The sequence below is a fragment of the Rhinolophus sinicus genome, linkage group LG17 (genome assembly GCF_036562045.2).
Source record: "Rhinolophus sinicus isolate RSC01 linkage group LG17, ASM3656204v1, whole genome shotgun sequence".
Lineage (NCBI taxonomy): Eukaryota > Metazoa > Chordata > Mammalia > Chiroptera > Rhinolophidae > Rhinolophus > Rhinolophus sinicus.
The window spans coordinates 24305785-24330400 of record NC_133766.1 but is presented as its reverse complement, the minus strand read 5'-3'; the positions used below and the strand labels follow the sequence as shown (position 1 = coordinate 24330400).

Below are 24616 nucleotides of genomic sequence, written 5' to 3'. Positions count from 1 at the left end.
GTTTAATATGGGCTTTAACACAGTGAGGCCATTTTGGGCCTGTGGTTTTCTCTTTAACAATACTTTAGAATCATATGTCACATTCAACCTCCGAAATCATTACAAGTGATTAAAGGGAAACAGTAGAGCAATCAGGTTTAAAACATATATGCTATTTCCCAGGAATGAATAATTTCCTTCCTCTATTATGATGAATCACTTCAGACACTTATTTTGTGTTTTAATTGCTGGCTTAATTGGTTTATGTCCCATAGGGAGGGAAAGAAGAGCATGGTGGAAGGGTACTGCCAAGGGCCTAGAAACCTGGACCTCCTTCTGCGCCTGGGAGCCTCCTTTGAGGAAGTTATTTCCCTCAAGTGTGGCGCAGGAGAGAATCAGAAGACCAGAGGCAAGTTTTGTGTGACTCAAGCAGGCTGGGTAGATAAAGAGATGATTACATGCAGGGGGAAGTATTTTGGAAAAAAAAAAAAATTTCAAGTAGTAGTCAGGGTTCTAAGGTTTGGTTCTATCTGCCTTCCTGTGTATCATCTTTCAAGTTCCTGATTCACACACAGTCTCCTATTGGTTCCAGTGGCTCAGGACAGGCCTGGGGCGCCTCTCTGTTCCAACAGTCCCAGCCACTAACCAGAGCAATGGATCTTTTTCCTGTGAGGAGTCCTATTTCTTACTCAGTCCTGAACTAAAGGAGAAGTGGACAAAGACCCAGATTCCAGCTCTAGACCCAGCTGCCTCTGAGCCATCTCTGCTTCCTGCCAGGTAAGGCTAACTTGGACAGTGGGGACAGCGGGGACAGTGAGGACCTGGAATGGCAGAGCTCCGGGGAGAGCCAGACAGGGGTCCCCCTCTACTAGGGGACCTGTGAGAGCCTGGACAGGTACAGGGCAGGGGTTGACAGGGAAGAGATGGGAGAGGGGCATGGTGGTGAGGCACTGGCTGTCTTCCTGCCATCACCTGGGAATCCCTTTTCTTGTGGAAAGCAAAGTCAGAGGCTCTTCTTCACACCCTCTTAATAGTCTTAGTGGCGCCTTCTCTTTGGACTCTCCCAAGATGCAAAGAGAGTTTTAGGAGATTGGTAAGAGGAAGAGGGGAAGGGAGTCAGAAACAAATTTTGAACAATCCTCAAAGTTTGGGACACTTTAGGTTGACACAGGGGATGAACAACTGGCTTCTGGGACAGGTGCACAACAGACAGGACTGGATCCATCTTCTCCAGAAGAGCCCTGTGAGCAAGACAGCTAGCAGTCGGGGCCACTGACTGCCTTCAGGGCAGGCCTCAGGGAGTAGGGGGGAAAGAGAGGGCTGAAATGGCTTCCAGGAGCTCTGCTAACCCAGCGTCATCTCCATTGTGGGGCAATACCCAGAACAGAGGTTCTCAAAATGTGAAATAGGTCAGCTCCATCAATATCACCTGGGCAGCGTTTATGACAACAAACTTAGCACTCTCCACCCACGAATCAGCATCAGGTGCCAGAGATCCGCATTTGTGTCGAAAAAGCACCCTCCACTTCTCCTTAAACTTGTTAAAAAATTACAAACCTGGAGGCTTATAAAACACTAAGTACCTCAGAAACCCAGTGCGGACGATTGGTGACTGCCCTGCCACCTTGCCCACACTCCCCATAGACAATGGAGCACCTCGCCAGTCCAGGAAACAGGGGGTGCAGATGCGTTTTTTTTCTTTTTTATTAAAAGCTTAGCAGCATTTCCTGTATATCACGTTTCCTTAGCACATTGGTGGTGTCGCTTCCTTTCACTGACTCTCTGTTTCCATTCTGGCAAAGTGTTTGCTCTTTTCTCTGCTTTGGGGGCGGGGGTAGATGAGCTTCTCACGGAGCCTCTCTCTCTAGCCTCTCGGCAGTTCCCACCTCTGAGTCCCTCACATTTTCACCAGAAGGCAAAGACTGTGGCTTCTCCCTGAGACACCTTAAAAGGAGATGACACCAGATGTACTCTCCCCTCTACAATGGGCATTTGTGGTCACATCCCGGTAGAATCTAACCTGTTCTTTTTGTATTTTGGGTCAACTCAGCCTGACATTTCAGGGGTAAACACATAGTAGGGAGTTTGTTGGGGGGGGGAAATTCTAGAAAGATTGGAAATTTAAAAACCAATAAACTTTTTTTTCGTGAGGGACTTTGGTGAATAAAGATTTCAGAGGAAGAAATTGCGAGAGTAGAAAGTTGTGTACTGGGAGTGTTGGGAAGTCATGGATGGAGAACAGCAGGATTTCTGTTGTTCTTATCTACTAAAAAAAGTGGTTTTACCACACAGGATTATATGTAAAATGCAAACCAATTTTGCCTTTTCTCCTGGGGGCAGCACCTTGGGAAAAGCCAGAAAAGGTGGCAGACATGCTGGCTGCTAATTATGCGTAAGAGAAGGCTTAGAAGGAGAAGCTGAAGCCAACGAGGTTCCTGTGGACAATGGACGTCATCACCCCGACACTGTCAGAAATCACAGGAAGTACCTTGGAGCCCAGCTCTCTACAGGTAACTCTCGGCAGGTTGGACAGGTAAGTGGCTCAGGGTGGTGAAGTCCACCCTTCCCTGAATTGCACAGAGGGCCCTGATCTACCTTGGGGGTTTTCTACCCTACAGTGCTACCACCTACAACCAGACTCAGGTCCACTGAAACCATCCAAGTCTAGGCTCAGAGAAGTTTGCTCAAGGTTACTGGGAAGAAAGGAATAGGAACTGAGGAGTAAAAGGAGTCATTGGGGGAAGGAAAGGCTACGATAACACAGGATTTCCTCAGATCAGGCTGCCTGGCTTGGTTGGATTTCTCACCTCTCAGGGGCCCTGATCACGGTCCTCAATCTTTCCTATCTCAGATCCCACAAATCACTCCTCAAAAAAATACTAGGTCCACCAAGACCAAAACAGAAGGCCCACTTTTTCCAAAGATGTGTTTTTAGGTCCTAAAAATTTGCCATGAATCATAGCTACGATTATATTTTTTAAAGATATATCTTTAGGACATAAAATCTCACAGAACTAGTTGTAGATATCAATTTTACTGCTATATCTTTACGTTCAGTATCTTACTAACAAAAATAAAAGTCCATCAGCAGTTGAAACTTTAGGAACACTGGTAGGTATAAATTTCAGTGCTATGATAACAACACAAGTATAATAAATTTTAAATTGCTGTAATTTGCGGAAATAAATATTACCATGACCAATACATGTCACTTGCATGTGGGCAGGAGCATTGATGGGAGTTAAATTTATAAAGTCAGAACCTTGGAGTGTCCCCCCCAAAAAAAAACACAAACGATTTCTGTATTTATTCATTTGTTTATTAATTCACTCACTCATGCATTTAACCAATATTCATCAGGCCCTTACTAAGTACCAGGCACTGTTAGATTCCAGGTGAGCAAGGTAGACAAGTCTGTGACCTCCTGGAGCTTACAGTCAAGTGGGAGATCAGAAACAGATAAACAGATGAATGTATACTATAATGTCAGTCATAAATGCTATGAAGAAAATTCAGAGTAAGGGGACTGAGAGTAACAGGTGTGGCCAGAGAGGACCAATCTGAGGAGGTGACATTTCAGAAAAGACCTAGATGTAATGAGGGACTGAGCCAGGCAGACAGGTCTCAGACAGGACTGTGATTTGCACCGGCAAGGAACAGCAAGGAATCCTGGTGGTCAAAGTCAAAGTTGGTAGGAAATAAGGTCAGAAGATAGGCAAAGGCCAGAACATAAGATGCCATGAAGTCCTCACTGGGTGGGGACTATGGCTGTTATCTCAGGTGTGATGGCAAATCATGGAGGGTTGCAAGTGGAAGAGGAATATGATCTGATTAACCTTTTAGAGGATCACACTGGCTCATGTGTGAAGATAGTATGTTGGGGCTGAGAGTGTAAACATGGAGACCCATTAGAAAGGTCATTGCAAAGGTCCGTGTGGAACACACAGTGGCTTAGGCCCAGAGGTGGCAGTGGAGGAATGAGAGGTGATTGGGTCTGGGATAGATGCCTAGGACTGAGCAACAGAATCTGCTGGTTGCCTAGAAGTGGGTCATGAAAGAAAGCGGACAGTCAAGGATGGTTTTAGACTGAGCTACTAGATGATGGGAAACCCCAGAGTAGGAGGAGGTTTATAGGGAGAGAACAGTTCTGTTTCAGAGAGATTTGGTTTGAGATGTCAGGCAGCCTAGTGGAAATGTCCAATACAAAGTTGGATAAACAAGCCTAGAACTCAGGAGGACAAAATCTTTCCCTGATGGATGACCTGGTTCCTATATTTGGGGGTGGCAGGTCTGCTAGTGATTCCTTCTGGCTACTTGCTGTTACAATAGACAACGCAGAACAGCAATGCCAGCCCCGCAGGGGAATTGCAAGTGGCACAGAACTTGCTTGGTGCATTTGCATTGGTTAAATTCAACAGAACAGAGTGTTGCTTGGAGACCAGCTCCACAAGTTGTTGGTCCTGTGAAAGTTACCCAAGTGCACACAAGCTGGACTGTCACCGAGCCACACTCTAACTGTAAATTGGGTAATCGACTCAGGATCCGGAATGAGGGGAAGCAAGGGCTGATGAACTTGACTCTGCAAGTTTGGAGGTCAGTGTGCTGCAGTGGAAAGAGCGTGATCTGTGGGCACACCTAGACTCACATTCCAAGTTTGCTCCTTCCTACCTGTGTGATCTCTGATATGTGACTTTACCTTTCTGAGTTAAATCTCAGGTTCCTTGGCCACAAGAGAGATGGGACTGTTGCAAAGATTAAATAAGTATCACATGCAAAACCCAGACATCCAATAGGCATTCACACAGGATAGTCCTTCTCTTGCGTACAATTTCCCTCTGCCCATGAAGAGATGGCCGTCTTCCACTACAATGCCTATCCCACCTCGGCCATCCTTTACCCAGCTTCCATTCCAAATTGGCTCAAACTCCTGAAAGAAGCATTTTCTCCAACCTCCCCACCCTCCCACAGTTGGGTCCTGGCACTCGGTTTTCCTCTTAGATATAAAGACCAGAGCAGCAGCATCTTTTCTGGGTTTGCGGGACTCCTCGCCGTCCTCCTGCTCATCGCGGTTCTCTGTGTCCTGTGGAACTGGAATAAACGGAAAAAGCGTGAGTCCTTTGTTTGTCCAAAGTTGAGACACATTAGGACTAATAATCTAGCCTGGCGTTTAAAGCCCAGTTTATTCTCTAAGGATACGCTATTGCACCAAGGACACACTGGTCCTTGATTCACTTAAGATCATAGGCTGTGGCTTCAAAAGGCTCAGTGCTGATTGTGGATCCATTTTGAAAATCCTTGCCCTCGTAACCCTGCGCCCCCATTTTCTCTTCCCTGTTTTCTGCTTTGTCCACCAAGCCTCCTATTTTTATAGCTCAAATGGAATTTGCCAAGTCTACAAATTCGGCTTTTATGATGCAGGGCGAGGAAATACTTTCAGGGACCATTTCGTCCCCAAGAGTCCCCTTCTCTCTCGTTGCCACGCAGGGCGAGGTCCTTACCTGCAAGTCAGCATCATGCCCTTACGGACTCTGCCTCGACCCAGGCAACGAGCCAGAAATATTTATGACTTCTTGCCCCGGAGGCAAGAAGAGCTGGGTAGGTTTTTCTTTGTAATCCATAGAGGCCTGACATACTGAACTTCTGCCCCAAAATGCACCTCTCACCACCCGGAAGCAACTTCTAGAACTTCATGCCCATAAGGGAGCGTGGAGGAGAATGGGATAGATAGACTGTAAAATGCAACTCCAGTGGGGGGGCCTAGAGAGCTCTGAAAAGGGAGCAGGGGTTGTCTAGTTTGGGGTTTTTTCTTGATGTTAAGGTAGCAGAGGACAGAGGGGTGTGTCTAGGGATGGAGAAGACATTCAGAAGGAGAACATGGCCTCCAGCATGACAGGCAGGGACGGTTCCCGCCAGGAGCTTCCTTCCCAGCCTCAACGGCCTTGTGCTCATGTTCCCTGGGACCTCAGGAGCTGAGGAGGGCCCCAGGTCTCAGTGCACCATCCTTGTAGCACTGACCATCTCACCACAGAACACCAGCCCGCAAATATCAGACACCACACAAACCCGTTTCACTCATGATACAGGGAGTGTTGAGGCCGAAGGTAGGACTGGCTAACTGTCGTCAGGATTTGTTCTCTGTCCTTTCAGGCAGACATCAGGTGAGGAGCACACGCATTTTCAGTACCGAGAGCCTCCTTTCCAGAAACTCTGACAGCCCTCCCTCGGCGCATATGGTAAGAGTCATGTGAAATGACCAGCTTCTTGGGAGAAATGACTAATTTCTGGCAGAAAAACTGAGGTGAAAGAGTCATAGGTCCTCAATCTTGTCATCAGAGTCAAACAACATGTCCTTTGGCACTCGCCCTTGTGGCTTTATTAATAAATCAGGAAGACGAGCCTCAGGACCTCCCTACTGCCCAAGGAGAAAAATTAAGACAGATATGAGCAAGTGCTTGGATCTTAAGAAGGGCACCAGGGCACGAGTACTCCAGGACGTGATGTTAGAACTGCAATGTGTTGTTTTAACAAAGACATGATAATGTGCTTATTCAAATAAGCATAGTCCTTTTCAAAGTAATCACCTCCAGAGGGTCACAGATATTCCAACATTGCTGGTGGTGCTCAAAACAGGCATAAAACCCTGCTTTGGGAATTACTTCTTGGGCTTGTGTCAAATTATTTCAATTATCCTCAACAGCAGAAATAGTCATAAGTCACTGAGCACTGGTGTAGAAAGTGTTTGATCAAATGAGAGCTACCCTTTGAGGTAACAAAAGAAGTGTTACAGTTAATAATCCCATGTGTATTTTGCTCTGGCTCTGAAGGCAGCTCCCACAGAGGAGTCCCACATGGTGTGGAGCAGAGGCACAGCAGAGGGACTGCTCGGAGACTAGGGTGCTCATTTCCATAGCTAAGTTCTTGTTCACTTGTTACAGAATGAGTCCCTTTAGTTTTGTGGTCATCTCAAGCAAATGCAGCTATGCTGCTGATGGTGGTGTTACCTAGCCTGTCTTTACCATATGGCTGCCTCCATGTTGCCAGCTTTGCTTTCTCCTCTTTCCACCTGTCCCACACTTGGGCTCCACTGGTAAAGGGCAGGAAAGAAGAGACTCCACTCCAAGACTCAGGTGGGTCCTGAGGGGATTTTGTATCTAGATCCCAAACTGACTTCAGCCGACAAATATATTTAGCTTCTAAATGCTTCAAAAACATTTTGAGCCAGTGGCCCAACATTTAAAAATCTAAAAGATTTCACATTAAAGGCCAGATGTCCAGCTTTTCTTGAAAATTCAGGAATTCTGGAAACATCAGACCAGCATCCCTAAGTGGCCATAATCAGCTGATTCTGTGTGTCAGCTGCCCCTTTAATAATAATGCAAACATTTTTTAGTGTTTTCTGGGTGTCAGGAGCGATTTTAAATACTTTACATGTAATAATCCATTTACTCCTCACAGAAACCTGATGATATAGATATTATTGATATAATTATCCTCATTTTATAAATAGGAAATGAAAGCACAGAGAGATTAGGTAATTTGCCCAAATTCAGCACAGAGTGGTGAGGTTGGGAATAGCACCCTCAGTCTGAGTCCAAGTCTCTGCTTTTAGCCACTATTCTGTGTTGCCCCTCAATGTGCTCTGAGGTAGCAGGCTCTCTCCACTTTATAATATTTCTCCCCACACCCTATTGAATCCCCACATTGAGCCCAAAAAACAGTTACTATTTATCACCACCTTTACCTGTTGCTTTCCCTAAACTCAGCCCATTTTGCTCATACCTATCTAGCATCTGCAGACTTGCGTTTGGAAACACTGACTCGGAGCTTTTCTCCAAGGTGGAGAACTGAGTGAAGGAACAATCAGATAGCAGTACTGGCTGGGGAAGAAGAAAGGTTTTATACATACTTCTGCTTCCATCTTGTCACCGGCTTTCTCTTTTTGCTTATAGCCCTCCACAGTAAGCAATGCCCTCCAGGTGCACAGAGCCCGTACTCATGCTGTGGGCATCTATGACAATGCCATGCGGCCCCAGATGTGTGGGAACCTCACTGTCTCAACACACCATGTCAATATCAGAGCAGCTGGAGACTACACAAGCATTTTTTCAGAGAATTTGAGAGATTATGTTAATGTCCCCACAACGGAAGAGTTTGCTGAGACTCTAGCTTCTAACAACACCCTCCCCAAGAACCTCTTTGTCCTCTCAAGTGCCCAGGAGCTGAAATTTACTAAGGAAAGAGACAAAGCCTGTGGGAATGCCAGTGACTGCACCAGTTTTTGGTCTCCAGGAACCGAGAGCAATGATCCGCTCAGTGATGAGGAAGGTTCTTCTCAGACCTCAAATGACTATGTCAACATGGCAGGGTTGGATCTCGGCGCCATCCAGAGGAAGCATCCCTGGGTGTCTGTTCAGGACTGCAGAGATTATGAAAATGTCCCATCAACATATTCCAATGGAAGCCAGCAGCAGTCAGGACAAGTGATATCCTTAAACACAGACCATGTAGAGGGCAGAACAGATGGTCTAGGGACCCATGTTCAACTAGTCAGGCAATCAGGGAGATCCTTGGATTTAGGGGATTATGTGATTTATGAGCCATCTTCTCAGAGTGAGAACAGTCAGATGAAACATGGGGAAGAGATGTCAAATAAGGACTCTAATGACTATGAGAATATGCTAGCTGCCGAGTTAGGAGGCAAGGACTCTGAGCAGAGGCCAGACACATGGCTCCTTCCTGATGAATTAAGACCCAGCCACCCAGCTGGAAAGCTACATGGAGAAATCTATCCTGCCAGATCCAAAGCCACTACAGGTCTTCTAGTGAAGACCCACGACCATACTCATACTTCAGTGGATTCACTTGGTTAGGCTAAAAAGAGGCTGAGATGAGTAAGGAGCTAAGAGGCTCACAGAAGCAGGGGTTTGGGAAAGCCAGAAAGAAATTCTTCTCAAGCAGGGTGCCGTTATACCAATCTAACAATGTTTGCTAAAATTGCCTTTTAGGAGATAAATAATAAAAGAGTACTTTAGGAAATATAACCTAAAATCATTACCTTCACTAATACCAGCAGGCTGAAAAAGAAAAATACAGCTTGTTTTGTAATCTGGGTAGAGACCAAAAGGAAGGGAAGAATGGGAGTGGGGGGTGGGAAAGCTTCCATTTTAAAATGAAGGTAGACAATCAAATGCCGTGCAAGATGTGGAACAATTAGAAATCTCACTCATTGTTGATGGGACTGCAAAGCATAACATCCACTTTGGAAAACTGTTTGGCTATTTCTTATAAACATACACTTACATGACCTAGCCATTCCACATTTCCAACTGAACTGAAAACTTGTGTTCACACAAAAAACCATGCATGACTGTTTATAGCAGCTTTATTCACATTTGTCCATAACTAGAAATAACCCAGATTTCCTTCAACAAGTGAATGGATAAACTGTGATATAGTCATACAATGAATATCCACACTCAACAGTAAAAAAAGGAATGAACTATTGATTCATGCAACATAGACAAATCTTAAATGCATTTTTCTAAATAAAAGAAGATAGACCTAAAAATCTACATATTGTACGACTCCATTTATATGACATTCTAGAAAAGGTGACACTATAGGGATAGAAAACAGATTAGTGACAGGCAGGTTTGAAGAAAGGGGAGGAGTTTGCTACAAAGGAATTTTTCGGGTAATGGAGGAGTTCTGTATGGTGCTGTGGTGGCTGGCGCCATGATGTCACACCTTTGTGAAAATGCAAAAAGAACTGTATAGCATACAGAATGACTTTTATTGCATGCAAATTAAAAAATTTAACCAGGCTGTCAGGGGAACCCACGATGGAATGCAAATGGAATTAATCTAACTGTATTACAAATATATGACATAACATCACACTGAAGAGGGTGGGGGGAAAAGGAATTGGCCTAATCAACTTTGGAAAACAATGTTTTCACTTGAAACTGTAAGATAGACTCAAAGAGTTCTACATAACACTGTACTCTAGTTGGGACATTTGCATTTCACAGGAGTATAGGTTAGCAATCCTGAAACTACTTTAAATGTATACTAAGGTTGAACAAATAAGTCAATATATTATAAATAAGAAGAGGCAGGTTTCTTACCATCAGAGAAAGAAGTAACAAATAAACAAATAAGAAAGGCTCCAGTGAACTCTGTGGTGCTGGATTAAAGTTGGGGGTACAGTTTGAACTCATGTTTATTTTAATATGTATGAATAGATATAGAAATAAATATAGATATAGGCTAGTATTGATACATTTCTTAGCTCTGTCCACTAGAGAGCCTAGAAGCAATGGCACCCCAGTAACAATGACCACACATAGCACTCAGATCTTGGTTTCTAAATATTGTTCTCCAATCAAAGGAAACAGGGCTCCTTGGAGAAATGGCTGTTTCTAGGTCTGGAACAGAGTAAACACAGGACGACCTTGATCATCTTGTAGAAAAGGGAAGGAAGGGCGGGAAAGGGAAAGGAAATAGAGAGGGGTCGGCAGGGGAAGAAAAGACAAGGGCACGTCCAAAGGAGTCAACTGACAGAGCTCCCAAAGGCAAAGCTAGAACAATCTGAGCAATAAAAATAAATAATTATAACGTAAATTTATAACCCAAAGAACAAAATAAATATCCATGACTGATGTCCATACCAATGGTCAAATAAACAAATAAAATAGAAGAAAAGGATAAATCTTCCTTACAGGTAAATTACAAATAATAAATGTAGAAGAAATGAGGGAAAAAGAAAATCACTACTAAGTCACCACAGAATAATTGCTGTGGGTAAGTCTTGATGAATGCTAAAATTAGTGAGTGACACTTTAAGGAAAAATAAGGTAGTTGTATAGCCCCAAAATATTTATTCATTACTGTGATGATTTTAACATGTGTCCACAAATTATTTCATACTCCCCCTGGAACTTAATTCCCCTCCCCATCACTGTCGGCTGAATTTAGTGACTATTTTCTAACAAATAGAATATGGAATGGGAAAAAAACAAATTTATAGTGGAGAAACTTGGCAGACATCACCTCGACCACGTGATCAAGGATAACTCACTGGTAATAAGTTGTATTACTATATGATCAAGGAGGAAGATACTTCACCTCTGTGGTATTCCCGCCCGCCCCCAAATCCACAATCCCAGTCTTATTATGAGAAAAAGATCAGAAAATCCAAGTTGTGTGACATTCTACAAATACCTGAGCAGAACTCTTAAATGTGTTATAGTCATGAAACACAAAGGCTGAGAAACTGTCAGGTTGGAGGACACTGAGGCTACATGATGACTACGTATGACATGGTACCTTGAATTACATCCTGGTACAGAAAAAGGACATTAGCAGAAAAAGGAAAAGTTACATTTTAGTTAATAGTAGTATATCAATGTTAGTTTCTTAGATGTTAACATTAAGAGAAGGTGAAGGGTATGTAGGAATTCTCTGTACTGTCTTTACAACTCTTCTGTGAACTATTTTAAAATAAACAATTTTAAAACATCAATAAAGCTGTGAGTGAAGACAAAAGACTCATCCCACTGAAATAAGTGTGCCTTTGTTCCCTCTTCTGCAAAATGGATGTAGCATAAAGCACATGCTGGAGTAGTTGTTCTGGGTGTTTGTTTTCTGCATTATTTGTTAGCATGTGCATATAAGTTCAATCTCCTCTATCAATCTGCATCTTTGCCTGCTGTAACATTAAGTCAAACATATTTTGACTTAAATGCATTTAAGTCCTTTACATTCACCCTGGATCTTAGCACAAGGCCAAGATAAAGGCAAGTTATTGATAATTGATGATTGGCGATGTGGTTTCAATGCACCTACTTATACCATAAAATGTTGAAAAAGGTTTTACTGTTGTTCAGGAATCTAGGCTAAGGCCTAAAGCTGAATAGTAAAGGTGTAAAACACCCCACAGTCTGAGGTCAGAGTGCCACCAGCTGATAGGGGTCAGGGCTTATTGAGAGTGAGAAAATTAGTCCTACCATATACTTTTCTCTACTGCACCATGTTCCTGCTCCATGGGAGAGGACTGAGAGGTGACCGAGGCTACCTTTGAGGAGTATGCTGGTCAGGAAGAGAAGTTCTTTTCTCCTTCACTGCCCCCATCCCTGGGGGTGGTAACCATCTCCTTCTGTGGAGTGCTTGATGCCCCAGGAGAAAGAAGAGAGTTGCCGGAACTGAGAGGGAGGCTATGAATCGGCTGGCCACCCACTGTTGGGCACGGCGACAATCAGAGCATCACCAGGGGAAGTTGACTGGGCCTGGGCCATCTTGTTGGCACCACCTCAAGAGGATGCCAGGCAAGGGCCTATAGGACAAATCATGAGTGCTAGAGATGGAATTTTTGTGCCCCTAAATTCATATGCTGAAACCTAACCCCTAATGTGATGGTGTTTGGAGGTGGGGCCTTTATAAAGTGATTAGGTTATTAGGGTGGAGCCCTTATGAATGGGGTTAGGGCCCTAATAAAAGAAACCCCAGAAAGCCCCCTCACCCGTCCACGATGTGAGGACACAGCCAGAAGACAGCTGTCTAGGAGTGAGGAGGGGGGCGCTCACCAGGCATAAACCTGCTGGAGCCTTGATCTTGGACTTCCCAGCCTCCAGAATGTGAGAAATGTTTGCTGTTTAACTTGCTGCAACAGCTGAATATGTTTTCCTGTGGCTTGCACTATCAACAACAAAGATGTTTTGTATGCAACATTTTGTAATAAATTTTTTGTCATCAGTGCCATTAGATTCTAATTTGTCTATACTTAAATCTAATTGATGCCACTTAGTATGTTTTGAGTATTTTTTGCCAAAATTCAATATAATGGTAAATTTATTACCATATAACAAAAGTTTAAAATAAAATTGTCATTTATTTACAAAGCAGCTCAAAATGTTATTAAATAAATAAAATAGTCAAAATATCAACTTTTTATTTTTTGTGGATTTTTGAAACATTTTGGGGGAAAAAAGCTTGAAATCAATTAATGCAATAAAAGGGTTAAGTCACCCAGTCTGTGGTGTTTTTGTTATGGCAGCCTGAAGGGAATAAAATAGTAGGATAAAGGGAGATTATTCCAGTAGCCTGTTCTCCCACGTCTCATGACTATATTGCGGGTAGATTTCTTCAGGTCTCTCAGAGTCACCTCATAAGTGGCCAGCATTTAAATTCCTGCGACACAGAGGGTACCGTGTCAGTCTGCTGTTAATGGCCAGGGAAGCAACAACAAGCACACGAACAGGATGGCAACCGCACCCAGTCAAGTACGGAGGAATTGTATCAGATGTGAGAACAAAGATTCAGCCAGAACTGAATCTTAACTACTGGGATGAGAGAATTCTCATAATCAAGAAGGGATAAAAAATTATGGGATCAAAATAAGTTGTTAAGCAAGCTACCACCCAGTAGGAAAGGGAGGTTCGACCTACCACAGTTGGGGAGCAGGTCGTGGAAAAAAATAAAGCCAAATCATGTTTATACCCCAATAAGCCAGTTACACTTACATACATTCTCCCAAATTAAGAATGATTAATAAGTTATAGATTGTCTCATATTAGATAGGAAACCTTTCTGTTTACTTCTTGTTCTGAGAATTTTTACAAATTAATGGATAAAAAACTTCCTATAAAATTATAATTTTTTCTTTCCCTTTATAGTTTTATTTTCTCACAATAGTTGCCAGGAAATTTTGAGTTAAATTGAATACCCAGTTGCTGTAATTATCTGATCTCATATGCCTGATAATGCTAAATACGAGGAAACTTTTTCAAGATCAGGATGAGAAAATAGATATAAAAATAATCCATTATAATTCCTTAATTAGATATAGTGAATTAATTATTCAAACTTACGTTATATTGATTGTGACCTCATTCACAATACTGTTTAGTATGAAACACAGAGACTTGCTACATCTCCTTCTTCCCTGTCACTCACCCTCTGATGGTGAGCAGAAGACCAGATTTCACTGCCCCTCTGGCATGTCTCCTCCCTGAGCCCTGCCTTAGTATCACGGAGCTTTATTATCACTTATGGTTTCCCTGTGGACTGAGGGACGGTTTTGACTTGCAAATACTTCTAGAAATTCTGGTCTTAAACCAGGCAATAAGCTGGTGTCACAAAAAGAAGGCACAAACAACCACGGAAATCTGTCATATCTTTTCTTACTTCTGTTACTTCCTTATATTAGTTAACCACATGCTGAAAATAATGACATAGAAAGAGGGAAAAATAGGGTAACCCATAGTTTCTTTTCCTTTTAGTCTTCCCTTACTCTCAATAAGTGGAAGGTGGAGAGTCTTGGTAGAATGTGCATATATCAAGAAGTGGAGGTAACAATTCTGATCACCAAGTGTGACATATGGGACATTCCCACACCACCAAGCAACTCTCCAACACCAGCTGGGTGTCCTACAATTCAAATTAATGCTGACACTATCTACCCAGAGATAATATCAGATTCCACAGGTTGCAGGCTCAGTTCCACAAGACTGCCCTCCACTTCAGAAGCCAATTGAAAGTCCACATTGTCACTTGTGCTTCTGACTGACTAGCTATATATCAGAGATTCTCAGGACCCCCTCCTTGGGTTTGATTAATTTGCTAGAGCAGTTATAGGACTCAGGAAACCCATTTATTCACTAGATTACCAATTTATTGCAAAGGCTATTAAAGGATATGAAATAACAGCCAGATGAAGAGACACATTGGGCAAGGTCCCAAAGGAGCTTCTATCCTCGTAGTGAAAGCACTCTGGTTTACCAACCCAGGAGCTCTCTTCGAACTCTGTCTTTTTGGGTTTTATGGAGACTTCATTACATAAGCATGATTGATTACATAATTGGCTATTGACAATAGGTTAAACCTCCAGCCCCTCTTCCTTCCTTGGAGGTAGGCAGGGGTGGGACTGAAATTTGCAGCCCTCTGATCACATGGTTGGTTCTCCTGGCCCTTATCTTTACATATGATCCAAACGTCACCATTAATACAACAAAAGGTATCTTCATCACTCTCATCAGTTAGGAAATTCCAAGGGTTTTAGAAGCTCTGCATCAGAAACAGGGACAAAGAGCAAGTATATATTTCTTATTATAAATCATAATCACAGGAATGAAAACTGATGAGCTATGAGTGCCTTACTTACCTCAAGTCCTAGCTTATTGGGGACAATAACCCGAATCCGGTGTCTACTCCTGTTACTTGCGCCTGCTAACCCATAGACGTGGCTAAGTGCATCTCCATCCTCATTGGCCAGTCTGGTCTCCGTATCGGCAATGCCTGCTGGGAGCTCTACCGCCTGGAACATGGCATCCAGCCTGATGACTAGATGCCAAATGACAAGACATTGGAGGAGGAGATGATTCCTTCAACATCTTCAGTGAGACAGGTGCTAGCAAGCATGTGCCCAGAGTAGTGTTTGTAGACCTGGAACCCACCATCATTGATGAAGTTCGCACTGGCACCTACCGCCAGCTCTTCCACCCCAAGCAGCTCAATAACTACGCCTGGGGGCACTACACCATTGACAAGGAGATCACTGACCTTGTCTTGGACTGAATTCATAAGCCAGCCAACCAATGCACAGGTCTTCAGGGCTTCCTGGTTTTCCACAGCTTTGGCGGGGTAATTGGTTCTGGGTTCACCTCCCTGCTGATGGAACATCTGTCTATTATGGCAAGAAATCCAAGCTGGAGTTCTCCATTTACCCAGCCCTCCAGGTTTCCACAGCCGAAGTTGAGCCTTACAACTCCATCCTCACCACCCACACCACCCTGGAGCACTCTGATTGTGCCTTCATGGTTGACAATGAGGCCATCTACGACATCTGTCGTCGAAACCTCGATATTGCGCACCCAACCTACACTAACCTTAACCGCCTTATTAGCCAGATTGTCTTCCATTACTGCTTCCCTCAGATTTGATGGAGCCCTGAATGTTGGCTTGACCAAATTCCAGACCAACCGGGTGCCCTATCCCCGCATCCACTTCCCTCTGGCCACATATGCCCCTCTCATCTCTGCTGAGAAAGTCTACCATGAGCAGTTTTCTGTAGCAGAGATCACCAATGTGGGGTTTGAGCCAGCCAACCAGATGGTGAAGTTTGACCCTCACCACAGTAAATACATGGCTTGCTGCCTGTTGTACTATGATGACGTTGATCCCAAAGATGTCAATGCTGCCATTGCCACCATCAAGACCAAGCGCAGCATCCAGTTTTTGGACTGGTGCCCCACTGGCTTCAAAGTTGGCATTAATTACCAGCCTACCACTGTGGTACCTTGTGGAGACCTGGCCAAAGTACAGCGAGCTGTATGCATGCTGAGCAACACCACAGCTGTTGCTGAGGCCGGGGCATGCCTGGATCACAAGTTTGACCTGATGTATGCCAACCATGCCTTTGTTCACTGGTATGTGAGTGAGGGCATGAAGGAAGGAGAGTTTTCTGAGGTCCATGAGGACATGGTTGCCCTTGAGAAGGATTATGAGGAGGTTGGTGAGGATTCTGTTGAAGGAGAAAGTGAGGAAGAAGGAGAGGACTATTAATGACCATTCCTTTCAACATGTCATACTTGGAACTTCATCTTCAAGCTGACAGGCATTAAAGCTTTCTGGATAGATTGTCTTCACTTTTACCTGTTGTAGGGAAGATGTTGAAGAAAATTTGCCTTCATTGGTTGATGTGAGCTTTTGTCTATTAGCTTTTATCTGTTCCTGTGTGTGAGGTGATTTCTGTGCTGTGATCAGGGGTTGAGTAAATTCCCCCTTTGGTCTCATTCTCCCGAGCAGGGGAGACATGAGATCAGGTTTTCTATTTGGTCTCATTCTCTCAAATAGGAGAGATATGAGATAACGTTTGTTGTTCTGTCCGTGTTGTGAAGTGATGCTTAGCTTAGGGTTAAAGAAATTCTTCATCGGGAGTTGACAGAATTCCCTCTTTGTTCTGTCTGTTTCGCCCACATCAGCAGATGCAGTGAAGAAGTAGCTAAGTTATATCAGGACGACGTGACAGGCACGTAGCCAGGCTTTGGAAGACCTTGGGCTGATGGTCCCCAAAACAGTAGATATTGCTTGTCCAGATGAATTTGCCCTTTGGCCGGATGGGCAGCATTCATATCAGTAACTGCCGGACCCTCCCAGAACCGGCCATTCCCAGAGGGGTCGGCAGGAACAAGAAACTTGGCTCTAAGGTACATCTGAGAAAATGTATAAGACAGACCTCAGTTGGCAATAGTATAATAATTATTATTTCATCATTTGGTCATTTTGTCATTGGTGATTTCTCATCATTCTAACATTTTGAAGACTTCTAGCAACATGCAACTTACAATACCTGGGGATGTCATGACTTCCAGCCGTGAACCTGGTGAGGTCTGGCTGGTTCCCGGCCTCTCCAGTGTTGTTTCCCATGGTTAGCCTTCTTGAGAACTTGTTAGCATCTAGAAAATTTGTATACAGCTTGCAGCTTACATCAGAAGATGTCCTAACTTCTAACAACAACAACAACAGCAACGACAACAACAGCAACATTCTTCATATTGTTAACACCTCGAAAACTTATATGTAATTTGTAGCTTATAGCATCAGAAGATGCCTTTACTTCTAAGAACAACAAGAACAACAATGCCAACAACAGTGCCAACAACAATGTAGCATTCTTGGGAACTAACAAGCAGTGGTGTGGGAGACGCCTGAGTTTCTCTCAGCTACAGACCTGGCAAGGTTTTGATTTATCACTTTTCCAGTGCTGTTCTCACCCAGTTTGGTGAGCTTTTGACATCTACTGTAATAGTTACTATCCTATAGAGCTTACTACTGTTTTTGGATACTCCTTGCTGATGTTATTTGTGTATTTAGCGAGATTTTTGGTCAATAATAAGCATATGTTGGGATCTCTTAAACTTGTAAACATGTGTACTCCTTTGACAATGACATTGGTATCAATGTATATAGTTTAGTCTTAACCACCTTTACTTTCTGTCATTAGCACATTCTATTCATCGCCTTTGTCTTCTGCTATTGCATATTGCTAAGTAAATTAATTAGATATTGATAAATAAGTAAATTCATTGGCCCCATTCTGGCCTGCGTCCCTCCTTCTTTTCCCCGCTCGTCATTACACCTGTGGTTACGTCTGTCTTTATACCTACAAGATTTTTCCCTCATGTTTCAAAGTACAGGCATTGAGAAAAATACAAACAAAACAAAAACTGATGAGTTACTTTGTGCAGTGTTTCCACTGTTCTGGTAAGAATGAAATACAGTTAATTATTGTTATTCATGGTAGTTATAGTCTAAGAAGTCACCATAAACATCGAATTAGTGAATACTGAGCCACACTGTTCCTAAGGGAAATACAGTGTTAGGTTCGTGCGAGCTCTGGTCACATTTCATCAACCTTGTTTTATGTGTTTTTCTGTCTAAAGACACATATTTAACACATACAGGTGATTCATTAACACTGGAACTCACAGCCAACTGTACTATAACTCATGCCTGAATGAGATTTATTTAGCATACATATTTTCTCAGTATAGCACATCACAGCCTTCTTGACCTTTATAAACTAGATCGCACTTCAGCACTACACATGGGGGTCATTTGAAACAGTGAAATCACCAACAGAAAGCACAAAAGTGCAGAAAATGTTGCACTAAATAGACCATAGAAAAGACACTTGTTCGTTGTCATGCAGCAGCCCACTGGTCTGTCCCCTCGTGCCTACCCCTAAAGAAAGGAGAGTCTGTGAGACGGATCCTTTCAGGGACTTTGCTTCACCTTTGTGCTTACACCTTATGTCTCCCTGTTTGGCCCCAAAGGATGGCTGGTTAGTCAATGACGAGTAAGATTCCTCACGGGGGGAATAACCTAAGCCAGGCACAGTCACATAGGGGCCATCAGGAGAACTCATGGGGTTAAAAGAGGTGGGCATAAACCCCTACCTTCCCCCGTCTAAGGAGAGCTTCTGCCTCTGTGGCTGCATTCCTTCCCACAACCTGCTTGGGAAGTGATTCAATGATGTGATAACATCAGTTCTCCATCTATTCTTATCAGTAAGTTTCAGCATAAAGGTTTTGTCCCTTGGGGAGGTACATAAAACAATTACTAATACATCATGGGACTTTCAATACTGGCCGCTTTCAGGCAAGGGTGATTGGTTTGAATCAGTTTTCTGGTATGATGCATGGGACTCACAGACAGTGGAGAAAACAATGCTACTTCCTTGTGTGAACATCAATAAAAGCCACATGGTAGTCAGATTTGGGGCTCTCAGTCCTCTGAGGCTGTGAGACCCTTGGCCCCTGTTGCATAAATCTCTTGACTTCAGTTTCCCTCTTAACCCTTCGCCTCCCCTTCTCATTCTCTCACTGCCTGTGTCGTGCTGGACACAACACTTGTTTATAGTTTGAGGGCTGAAACAAGAAAGCAGACTTTGCCTTGTTCAAACTCAGGTGGGAAGATGAGTGTTGGCTGATAGAAATTTTTCCCACTCTGTACATTAGCATGTCCATGAATGACCAACAGTGCCAAGAGTATTGATTTTGATGTTACAAATAAATTTCAGCAAGTAGGCAAATTTGCAAACCCAGAATCTATAAATAACAAGAATTAACATATGCAGGTACCAGCTACAAAATAAAAATTGTGTAATTTTGGTGATTCCACATGAGTTAAATATTGATATATTTACATTAAAACTGGCATTGCATAATATAAAGATGAATGGTAAAATTCATGTTAACAATTTAAAATTCTAACTTTTCTTTATTTAGAATGGCATTAAATAGAAAGTAAGAAATACCATAAGTCAACAGAGACTAGAAGAAAGGAAAAAGCTTTATATTTTAGCACTTTTAACAGCACTTTTTTCCTATTGTTTTAACAAGGGGCCGCACATTTTCACTTTGCACTGGGTCCCACAAATTATGCAGCTGACCCTGGTTGCCTCAGGCCTTCCGTTCTACAATCGGGTTGATGTGCTTACCTGAATCTCTTCACAGGAATATGGGACATTCAACTACAGAAAACACATCCCTTCTCACAAGAACTGTGGCTCCTTCAGTCTTCACTCTCTCCTGGCACACTATGCCCACATCTAATTTTTGCAGCCTAGTATCAGCTGGCTAGACAGTAAATGGCCATCCCCACCTGTGCTAACAGACACCTGTAGGGAAAGACCAGCCCTAGTTAAAAGGTCAAATGGACAATGATTCTTCCATCTGTGCTCCCATCTTGCTATTCTTTCAGTGCAAGATATGGACCTCTGGCTGGTCCCTTCAATTAGTCAATCTATTAAAGTAATAAAATCTAAAACCATGGAAGTTTCAAAAAGAGACAAGGAGAAGTTTTATGTTTTATAATCCCAGAGTGCTAAAGGTCTATCTAAACATGAATCCAAACCTAGAAAGCTATAAAAAGAAAGAGTGATACATTTGACTACTATATTAGTTTTATGTTGCCACAAAATTAGTGGCTTAAAACAACATAAATTTATTACCTTACAGTTTTAGAAGACAGAAATCTGAAATAGGTCTCACAGGACTGAAATCAAGGTGTCAGCAGTGCTGTAATTCCTTCAGGAGGTTCCAGGAGAGAATCTTTTTCCTTGCCTTTCCATCTTCTAGAGATTGCATGCAGCCCATGGTTCTGGCCCATCCTCCATCTTCAGAGCACACACTCCAACCTCTGCTTCTGCTGTCACACTTCCTCATGAATTCCTCTTATAAAGATCCTTGCGATTAGACTGGGCCTGCCCAGATAATCCAGGGTTATCTCCCCATCTCAAAATCCTTAATTTAAAGGACTGCAAAGTCCTTTTTACCAGATAAAGCAACACATTCACAGGTTCCAGACATTAAGACATGAACTTATTGAGGCGCATTATTTGGTTTATCACATCTACATAGCAGATTAATATCTCTGATGACAGACAAATCTGATAATATCTCAAGCCCTGTTATAAGATTTAGGGAAGTAAAAAGATATGTGCACACACAGGGTTTCAAAAGAAGACACGAGAGATGAGGAAGAAGGCTGCTAGGCCTGACACACTTGCTGGTTTCCTGATCAACTGATTTAGATTATGTAGCAGATGTGGTCTTAGCTTAAGGGAAGTGCTTTCTTTCCTGGAAGTCACAGCAAACCTCAAAGCAGAAGGCAGCCATAGAGAGCCACCAATGCCCTGGGAGATACCAGGCAGACACATCCAGGGAGGTCTCCAGTTGGCTAAATTTCAAGATCCCTAGGTAACTTGCTCTCAGATGCTGACAAAACTCAGGTTTGGCTCAGGTGTCCTGGAGAACCCTAACTCCCTGGAAGAGGAGAGAGCTCATACTTGACAATGGCAGATAAAACATAATTGTCCAGGTGTATTCTAATGTTGCAGAATCTCACATGGAAAGAATATGTGCTCAGCTGCTGTTGAGGGGAATGCTCTGAAAATGTCAGGTCAAGTTAGTTGAAGTCTCAGCTCCTAGAGACTGTTTCATGATGTGACCACTGCTGGACCCTCAAGCTAGATCCAGACCAGAACAGACATTGCTTCACATAAACACCCTCAGAGACTATCTGATTGACCTCTCCCCTAATGCCCCTATGCTGGTTCCTGGAACAGGTTGTTGTGCTGCCCTGGGAAAGCATGTAAGGCATTTTCCCTTTGTCTGTGGCAGGTTACAAGTACCTCTATCCATCCTGCCCTGTTCTATATAATTCTTTAGTGCTTGCCGCACAGCACCAGGGATATCCACGTCATCTTGCAGCTGCCCAAGACACACCTTGTATGTAAGGGCCTTTAATAAACTTTTGATGTAATGCTGGAATTGTCAGCCTCTATCTTTGGTCTCTCAACCCCCAGGAGATTTTCCCAACAGTTGATAGAGTTGTTCAGGTCATCTATATCCTTACTAATTTTCCTTTTACTTTTCTATGAATTACTCAGAGAAAAGCACTGAAATCTTCAAACGTAATTGTGGATTTGCCTCTTTATCCTTTCAGTTCTATCCATTTTGTCTTCACGTATTTTGAAGATTTGTTGTTAGTTGCATGCACAATTAGGATTATAATGTCTTCTTGGTGAATTGACTCTAATGTCTCTCTTTATCACTGGTAATATTCCTTGTTCTGAAGTCTGCTTTATCTGACATTAATATAGCCAATACCCTTTCCTTCCTTTCTTCTTCTCTCCTTCCTTCCTTCCTTCCTTCCTTCCCTTCACTTAGGAAAAAAAGTTTTATTTTGAAATAATTTTAGACTTACAGAAAAATTGCAACAATAATACAGAGATTTCCCACATATACTTCATGAAATATCCCCTAATGTTAGCATCTTACATAATTATGAAATAATGATGAAAACTGAGAAATCAACATTGGTACAATAGTATTAACTAATCTACAGACTTTATTTGGATTTTACCAGCTTTTCAACAATGTCCTTTTTCTGTTCCAGGATCCAATCCAGGATCCCACATAACAATCATTGTATGTCTTCTTAGTCTTCTCCAGTCTATGGCAGGTTTACATTCTTGCTTTGTCTTTCATGACCTTGATACTTTTGAATAGTACTAGTCAGTGTTCTTTTAAGTTTAAATGCATTTTATTTTTTGACGACCTACATGACACGATTTTCTTAAAAACAATGCCACTGTTCCAAAGAAATCAAGGTCAGAAATAAATGAAGAGCTCAAGATAAATCAGTCCCATCTGTCCAATTCCTGGTGTGTGGATAAAAAACAGCAGCCAGTTATGATGATGACAGGTGATGGATCCAAATTGCCAAATTTACTAAAATTTTTCCATTTCTACACCATCCTTAAAGAAATTCATATTTTCTTTCTTTTGAATTTAGTAAATTCAAAAATTTACTAAAATTTTTCCATTTCTACACCATCCTTAAAGAAATTCATATATAGGGTCATACCATTCTGCACGGTAGACCAGCAGAGCAACCATGCCTTCTGGATTCATCGTTTCACCAATAAAGAACTGGTAGTTTTTGAAATTAGCAAGAATGTGCTTGATTTGTTCTGCAGCCCTGTCATAAAAGGTTTTACTCTTTCTGGTCTCTGTTCTTCAAGTTTCCCTTTGATTGATTTCATATAATCTTTGATGTACTTCTTGTAGGCTTCTTTTGCGAAGCTGGTTTCCTGCAAATGATGGCTCATGACAACATCAACACCAGTGACTACTGTGCTTTCAGTACCTTCGCCCTCAGGGCCTTCAGCGGAGGCATTTGCACCAATGAATGAGTCATCAATGTTACCCTCTGACCATCTTCCCCTCCACCTCCAGGCACAGCACATCCGTGATCTGATCTCTCAGATATTGTAGATGTTGGAGAACATCTCATCATGGCTGATGAAGTCTGGGTAGATGATCATGATGGTGGCCGGAAGAAGACCATTTGGCACTGGCCTTGTAGAAGCCAGGTGCTCCCAGCAGTGAGAGCTGCACTGGGGGTGGGGGAGGAAAAAGCAGTACTATGTAGTCAGTTATTCTGTAAAGTAGTCCTCGATTGGTTTTTGTCTGATGTTCTCTCATGATTAGATTGAAGTTACGCATTTTTGGCATGAAAACTGCATAATGTTCCCTTCTCAGTGCATTATATTAGCAGGTATATGATACCAATATGTCTTATCACTAGTGATGTTTAACTTGATCACTTGGTGTCTGTAAGTTCTCTCTACTGTATAGTGACTATTTCCCCCTTTTATAATAAATAAATATCTGAGGGAAGATACTCTGAGACTATACAAATACCCAGTTTCTTCTCAAATTTTATCCTATTATTTTTAGCATCTATTGGTGAATCTTGCCTGAAACAATTATTACAGTGGTGGCACAATAATGACTTTCTATTTCTTTCATTACCTCTCCCTTTGTTAACTGTGATTTATCTATAAGGAAAAGCTGTCCTTTCTCTATCACCAACTTTCTTTTTGATTAGTGTTTGCATGGTATATCCTTTCCATCCACTTACTTTTAACCTATCTATGTCTTGTATTTAAAGTGGTTTTCTTGTATATAGCTTATGTTGTGATTTTTTTTTAAATTTCCTATTAAAGTAAAATTCAAATAATATAAAATTAACCCTTTTAGAAATGATACAATTCAGTAGTATTTATCACAACCACAATGTCGTGCAACTATGATATGGTCTATTAAAATCCAATCTGACCATCTCTGCTTTTTAATTGGTGTATTTAGGTCATTTACATGTAATATAATTATTAATATGAGTGAATTTAGGGCTATCGTATTATCATTTGTATTCTGCCTTTCCTTTCTGTTTTTTTCTTGTTTTTGTTCCACCTTTCCTGCTTTTCTTCATTATTTAATTTTTAAAATATTTTTACTAAAAAAATGTAGCTAACATACAACATTATACCAGTTTCAGGTATACATCATAGTTATTCAACATTTATATATCCAAAGGGGTGATCACTGTAAGACCAGCAATCATCTTGCACTGTAGTCCCCAAGCTGTACATTACATCACGACTTATTTGTTTTTTCCCCCCTTCTTCTGCCTCCTCTTCCCCTCCGGTTCAAGCTGGGCAGAACATGGTAGCCCACGGCAGCACACAGCAGCCCATGGCAACTCACGGCAGCCCAGCTTCAGTGAG

General features: G+C 42.3%; 1 protein-coding gene and 1 pseudogene across 6 annotated transcripts; both read left to right on the top strand.

Annotated features, from left to right (window-relative positions):
* The first annotated feature begins 397 nt into the window (after positions 1 to 397).
* On the top strand, positions 398 to 9551 carry LAX1 (lymphocyte transmembrane adaptor 1). Of its 6 annotated transcripts, none has more exons than XM_019711465.2 (6): positions 398 to 756; positions 2320 to 2512; positions 4948 to 5087; positions 5464 to 5574; positions 6127 to 6212; positions 7929 to 9551. In XM_019711465.2, exons 2-6 carry the CDS (start codon positions 2424 to 2426, stop codon positions 8847 to 8849), a joined length of 1347 nt encoding a protein of 448 aa, XP_019567024.2. In that variant the 5' UTR covers positions 398 to 756; positions 2320 to 2423; the 3' UTR covers positions 8850 to 9551. The 6 variants fall into 6 exon arrangements, with proteins under 6 accessions (XP_019567024.2, XP_074178285.1, XP_019567026.2 ...); XM_019711467.2 differs by having other exon boundaries at positions 400 to 756; positions 4978 to 5087; XM_019711466.2 differs by lacking the exon at positions 398 to 756 and adding an exon at positions 1819 to 1987.
* Positions 9552 to 9676: 125 nt separating this feature from the next.
* LOC109434456 (tubulin alpha-1B chain) lies at positions 9677 to 16539 on the top strand (annotated as a pseudogene).
* Positions 16540 to 24616: the final 8077 nt, after the last annotated feature.

Bases quoted from the DNA above. Each gene is read 5' to 3' on its own strand.
- LAX1 (XM_019711464.2), top strand. From the start codon at position 4,829: ATGGCCGTCTTCCACTACAATGCCTATCCCACCTCGGCCATCCTTTAC. The intron at 5,088-5,463 runs GTGAGTCCTTTG...GTTGCCACGCAG, and splicing joins CTGGAATAAACGGAAAAAGC to GGCGAGGTCCTTACCTGCAA. The intron at 6,213-7,928 runs GTAAGAGTCATG...TTTTGCTTATAG, and splicing joins GCCCTCCCTCGGCGCATATG to CCCTCCACAGTAAGCAATGC.